The sequence below is a fragment of the Quercus suber genome, unplaced genomic scaffold, assembly GCF_002906115.3.
Source record: "Quercus suber isolate HL8 unplaced genomic scaffold, Cork oak 2.0 scaffold_598, whole genome shotgun sequence".
Classification (NCBI taxonomy): Eukaryota; Viridiplantae; Streptophyta; class Magnoliopsida; order Fagales; family Fagaceae; genus Quercus; species Quercus suber.
In genome coordinates this window covers 108,388-114,557 of record NW_027070042.1, presented here as the reverse complement: position 1 = coordinate 114,557, position 6,170 = coordinate 108,388, and the positions used below count along the sequence as shown (strand labels likewise).

Sequence of the window (6,170 nt, the reverse complement as noted above, 5' to 3'; positions counted from 1 at the left end):
CATTCTCAACATTCTTGGTCCAATGCAAGACAACTGGCCTAACAGGTATTTGGGGCTGCCCTCCATTATCGGGAAGTCTAAGACACAAGTGTTCACTGAAGTTAAGGATAGAGTAGCTAAAAAGCTGGCCGGTTGGAAGGGTAAACTTCTTTCAATTGGCGGGAGAAAGATCCTTATCAAAGCGGTGGCTCAAGCAGTGCCCACATACACCATGAGTTGTTTTCAACTCCCTAAGACTCTCTGCTAGGACTTAGAAAGTATGATGAGGAGTTTTTAGTAGGGGCAAAAGAACAGTGAGAACAAGATTTCGTGGGTCAGTTGGAGGAAGATTTGTCGGTCTAAACTCTAGGGAGGTGTGGGCTTCAAAAACATACAAGCCTTTAACCTTGCCATGTTAGCTAAGCAAGGTTGGAGAATCCTCACTAATCTCGACTCCCTTATGGCTAGAGTTTTCAAAGAAAAATATTTTCCTTTTGATGATGTTCTCAATTCCAAAAAAGGGAGTAACCCCTCATATGCCTGGCAAAGCATCCACAATAGTCTTGAGGTTATCAAAAGGGGCACAAGGTGGAGCGTGGGAAATGGTCGGCGAATCCATATTTGGGATGATAGATGGTTGCCAATGCCAACAACCTACAAGGTGATTTCTCCCCAAGGTGACTATGGGGACTTTCCTATGATGTCTTCCCTCATAGACAATGATACTAGATGGTGGAAAGTTGATGTAATTAATGCTACTTTTCTACCTCATGAAGCCAGCACCATTCTTAAAATTCCTCTAAACTATAATCTGCTTGATGATTGTCTTATCTGGATGGGCAACAAAAGCGGTGAGTTTACAGTTAAAAGTGCATATCATATAGTGTCGGGTATTGTGGACTCATTTGAGGAAGGTGAAAGCACCTCTAGCAACTCATGGACTCTTCTGTGGAAACGGATATGGCAGCAGAAAGTTCCTCCAAAGCTCAAAAATTTTGCTTGGAGGATTTGTGTCAATGGTCTTCCAACTATGCAAAATCTAAACCACAGAGGAATTCACTGCTCAAGGTTCTGCCTGTTATGTGATAAAGCCATTGAATCCACTACCCATGCTCTTCTCCATTATGATCATGCTAGGATGACTTGGGCATTTTGGCACAATTGCCCTGTGGACCTCTCTTCTCCCTCACGTGACTTGGTGGATATTGCATTTGATCTCATTGCGAAAGGCTCCTCGAATGATCTGGAACTTTTCTTTGTTGTTGCTTAGTCTATATGATGGAATCACAATCAAGCAATTCATGAGGATTCAGGCACCCCTCCAATTCATGCTTGGGATTTGGCAGGTAGTGTCTTAGCCGAATTCAAGGCTGCCTATTCCTTTCCAATATTACCTCAGTCACCTTCTTTGTCTAAGTGGAAATCTCCACCTACAGGCTTCTACAAGATCAATACTGACACAACAGCTTTTGATGATGGGGGAAACTCATGCATTGGTGTAGTCATTCGAGACAACAAGGGAAATGTTTTGGCTGCTTCAAGCAAAGTACTGTCTGTGCCATTCTCGGCTGAGGCTTCAGAAGCATTGGCTTTGCAGGAAGGTGTGCTTCTTGCAACGGAAATGGATGTTTCTCATGCTACTTTTGAGTCCGATGCCTTATCCATCATTCAAGCAATCAACGATGGGTTCCACGCTGGTGAGCTTGGGCACATAATCCAAAACATTAGAGAAATTTCTGCAGCATTTATTTGGTGTTCTTTTCATCATCTGAGAAGGGAAGGTAACAGAGTTGCCCATGAACTTGCAAGGGTAGCTAGGAACTCTGGTGCTTCACAGGTTTGGAAAAGATCTTTCCCAACCTTTGTTGAGCATCTTATTACTGAGGACAGTTTTTTGTAATGCTCTTGCTTTCTCTCTCTATTGTTTCTCTTTCAGTTGTTTGAAATTACATATATCTCATCAAAAAAAAAAAAAAAACACTAAAGTTGATTTCATAAATTATATACTATATATAATAGCAGAAACTTTTACCAGGTGTTGACACATAATTAAAAATAACCCCTTAAAATGCTGCCACGTTTACAACTTTGAGCTAAAAGAGCAGCACGGTGCATCGTTTCAATATTGTACAGTATTTTAAAACACGGTGCATTTGGAAAAGACAAAAAAAAACAATGATTCACTTTGTTAAGACACTGTTTGGGAGCCTATTGGTATAAAAAGAAACTAACTGCTTAAAAAATATATATATAAAAAAATAAAAAAATAATCCTGCAAGTAGAAAAGAGAAAAGAGAGACAGAGAAATAGAGAGGCAGAGGGAGTTCTCCGTTCCCTCGCCAGACTTGGAGCACCGCTGCAAGTAGAAAGAAAAAACTATGGGCATCAACACTGTTAGGCTATATATCTGCCACCATCAGATCGTCGGAACCGGCTCCGGTACATTTTTCTTTATTTTTTTAGATTTGGGTATGAAATATTACTTTTTATTGAGTTTTTTTGTTGGGAAGGTTTAGATTTGATTTTGGTTTTGATTCCTTTTTGTTTGAGGCTTTTGGGTTCTCCATGAAAATGTTTGTTTTCTCAATTTTTCGATTTATTTTGATATCACTAAGTCTTTCCCTGTTTTCTAATATCTGCGTTCATAGTTTTTTTTTTTTTTTTTGGGTTTTGATTTGGAAAACACCTTTTGATAGCCTTCAGTATAAAAGAAAACAAACCGTTTAAATCAGTAAATTGCAATCAAAAGGAAAGAGAACAGAGTTCATCGGAACTGTAATCCAATAGCTTAAAAGAGAATTTTCTGGAACCATCACTATCGGTTTCCCCACCGCTGAAAACAAAACCCTTTGGCCTGTTTTTCTGAAAAGTTTCACCGGCTTTGAATCTTTCGGGGTACGTATCAGATCGTTGGTAAGATCACCTTGAATCCTCAATCTTCACTACTCTCTTCCTATTTTGTTGTTGTTGTCCTAATCTACTTGCTTATGAATAATTTAATCAAAAGGAAAGAGAACAGAGTTCATCGGAACTGTAATCCAATAGCTTAAAAGAGAATTTTCTGGAACCATCACTATCGGTTTCCCCACCGCTGAAAACAAAACCCCTTGGCCTGTTTTTCTGAAAAGTTTCACCGGCTTTGAATCTTTCGGGGTACGTATCAGATCGTTGGTAAGATCACCTTGAATCCTCAATCTTCACTACTCTCTTCCTATTTTGTTGTTGTTGTCCTAATCTACTTGCTTATGAATAATTTGTGGTTTTTGATTCCAAAATAACTTTGAGGCTCAAATGTTTGTAGGAAATTGAGAAAACAAACAAGGACATTGAGAAAATTACTAAATTTTTTATTTGGGGGTTGTTATTAATTTTGGGATTTGGGGGTTTCTAATTAGGGTTTGTTGCAATTATAGATTTCAATTCCTAATATGTTTTCCTCTCTGTTTCTTTTTCCCAAGGAAACACCATAGAAGATCAAATTCTACCTAGACTTTAGTCTCTCAGCGTTCTTAGGAATGTAGATATTATTTTAGGGGGAACCAACATATTTATAGATTTGATCTTTTATTTGTGACTTGGGTGCTAATCTAGGTCTAAGTACTCAGATTTGAGGTTTTGCATTCCTTTAACCAATTAACGGAAAGTTACTGCTTCAATTTGGTTTAAACATATTGTGATATGAATTGTTCATTGTCTTGGGCAACATGACTAATACTTTTGGAATTCCAGACTGCAATTGGGGGAGGTGGTGGAGATATTGGAAAGAAAATAAATCATGGTGGTGGTGATGTCGATGGCGATGAAGATGATTACTTTGATGACTTTGATGATGGTGATGAAGGGGATGGCAGAGGCCTATTTAGGAGACAAAAATTTCTTGAGGAGGTTATAATTCTTAAATATGCTCTTTAGTAGATTAAATGTTTTTTGGGTGATTTTTTTTTTTTTTAAGATGTCTGTGAGTGCTATTAATATTAGTATGTTCTGATGCAGTAATAATTTTGTGCCTTTTATCAACTTTTTGGTCATAAATTCGTAGATGCAGTGTTAAATGAATGGCAGAGGACAATGATGGATTTGCGTGCTGGATTCCAAAAAGCTTATGATATGGTATGGTATTTCTCTAACTATGTGCTTTTGGCAAAGAATTATCTTGCCATATACCAACTCAAATTTTACCTCCAGGGTCTGGTTAGCTCTATTCAAATGGTAAAGTTCCTAGAACTCAATGCCCAGCCAACTACTGCTAGATTTATCCCCCGAGAACTTCCTAAAGGAATGTAACAGGCATTTAATGGCTGGTGAATATGCTTCCCTTAATTCGACATCATTGGCTATCAAAGTTGCAGAGTTCCATATAATACTATGCTACTTTTACCAAAACAAAGAATCTAACTGTAGATATACAAGTATAAATCCATCAGCTCCATTTTTTAGTAAAGCCACATTGTCTCAGCATATATATAATCATGGGCCTCCTCTAAATCCAGCTTACATAATACTCCTAGTATGGCAAATTTCAAGGGAATCAGTTTGAGTTGTAGTCTAATTACATTGCAGGAAAAGAGGTAGGGGCCTTTTTATAAATATGAGAGCTCGAATTCTAACCCTGCATGTAAGTTTGTAATTATTGTAATAAAACTTGAACCAGTGAGTGCCAAATGACTAAGATGGACTCTCAACTAAAATTCCTTTTTCAATCCGAATGGGCCTTTTAATTGATGCAAGTCCTTAGGCATTAGTGGAGGTCTTCCAAAGGGGCCCTTTATTTGAAGCAATGCAACTATTGTGTCACAATCATTCTAATCTTTTGTTTCATAGTGCTTACTAATATTTCATGAAATTTCATACATGATATCATATTATCATGCAATATATAATATAAGCTGCATCCTACACGTGATTGCATCAGGTGATTTCCCTATATATACTGCATTATAAGTATATTAAAATGTACTTATCCAAGGGAGGCAAGTTAACTCTTTAAAATATAATTATCTAAGGGAGGCGAGTTAACTCTTTTTATGAGCACTCTTTCCAGTTTGCCTTCTTATTTTCTTTCTCTTCATTCTATTCCTGTGGAGGTGGTCGATTGAGAAGCTACAGAGAGATTTCTTTGGAGTAGCATTGATAAGATGTACTTTTATACATTGCTAAAAGTATAATCAAACTTAGCTAATCAAAGTTGTTAGATTGCTGAATAAATTGTCAATCTTTGATGTCTATCAATGCCACCTCCAAGGTTTGTTACTTTCCCTACCTTTTTATGTTTATTTTGTTAATCTCTGCTCATTCGCTGGGGTTTTTCTCTCATCTTCAATGCAAAATTTCATAGTAAATTTCTTCTCTTTGGTATATTAGTCCTACCTTTTATTACTTTGTTCTTTTTTATTTTTAAATCATTTCTTTGTTTCTTTGTTACAATTTTATATAGTGCTGAGGTTAAGGTGTACGAGACCGTATCTGCGTTACAGCTAATTTCACATCATGTTTTCCTGGCTTACAGAGGGCTGAGACCTTAGGAATTGTTGAATTCCCAATACTAGGCCACATCATAAACTTGCTATTTCTTGGGATTCTTTGATTCCGTTTTGATTATGGGTATGTTGTTTTGGTTTGCTATATGGTTTTTTTTTTTGTTGTATTTATTTTGCATTTGTTTTCCCTCTCTATATTTATTATATGGGCATTGTAAACTTTAGTTAGTTTTGTACATTAAGAAACAGTAAACAAGTTCAATGGGCAATATAATATTTGGATTTTTATATGATCAACTGCGAAATGTTATGTTGGGGCTGCTACTATTTTGGATTTTGTGGCGATTTTATTTTTGTTTTGAAGGTTTGGTTTGTTATTATGGTTGTTCAAGATTGCTGAACAGGTGTCTCATTTTAATTAATTTTTTTTTTAATGAATACCACCAAAAAAAAAAAAACTAATGATCTGTTTTGGAGTAAGCTACACAATACCCCTGAGTGTGGTGTGGTGTTAAATAGTGAACATATTAGTCACTTAATTTGCACTACTACTACCTAACATCTTGGCTCAAAATTAGTGGAAATTTTTAATGAACAAGAGGTATTAAGGTCCTTTCTTCTTTTAAGAATCAGGTTATGATACAATGGAAAAGAAGCACAAGAAATTGCATTCTGGCAGTTTTTAAGTACCTGTGAGCGTACCTTTAAGTACTT

The 6,170-nt window shown here is 36.6% G+C and overlaps 1 protein-coding gene and 1 long non-coding RNA gene across 5 annotated transcripts; both read left to right on the top strand.

The window, feature by feature from the left end:
- Window positions 1–439: 439 nt before the first annotated feature.
- LOC111990734 (uncharacterized) lies at window positions 440–1,879 on the top strand. The gene is made up of 2 exons (XM_024022524.2): window positions 440–1,208; window positions 1,326–1,879. The coding sequence occupies exons 1-2, from the start codon at window positions 440–442 to the stop codon at window positions 1,877–1,879; spliced, it is 1,323 nt and encodes a 440-aa protein (XP_023878292.2).
- Window positions 1,880–2,224: 345 nt separating this feature from the next.
- On the top strand, window positions 2,225–5,753 carry LOC112004489 (uncharacterized). 4 transcript variants are annotated; one of them, XR_010625585.1, is made up of 3 exons: window positions 2,225–2,418; window positions 3,709–5,221; window positions 5,414–5,753. It is a non-coding gene; the product is annotated as an uncharacterized LOC112004489 (long non-coding RNA). The 4 variants fall into 4 exon arrangements; XR_010625588.1 differs by lacking the exon at window positions 5,414–5,753 and having other exon boundaries at window positions 3,709–4,089; window positions 4,165–5,306; XR_010625586.1 differs by lacking the exon at window positions 5,414–5,753 and having other exon boundaries at window positions 3,709–3,864; window positions 4,019–4,644.
- The last annotated feature ends 417 nt before the right edge of the window (window positions 5,754–6,170 follow it).

Coding starts and splice junctions, on each gene's coding strand:
- LOC111990734 (XM_024022524.2), top strand. CDS start 440: ATGGCTAGAGTTTTCAAAGAAAAATATTTTCCTTTTGATGATGTTCTC. Junction 1,209..1,325: donor ATTTGATCTCATTGCGAAAG/GCTCCTCGAATG, acceptor GGGATTTGGCAG/GTAGTGTCTTAGCCGAATTC.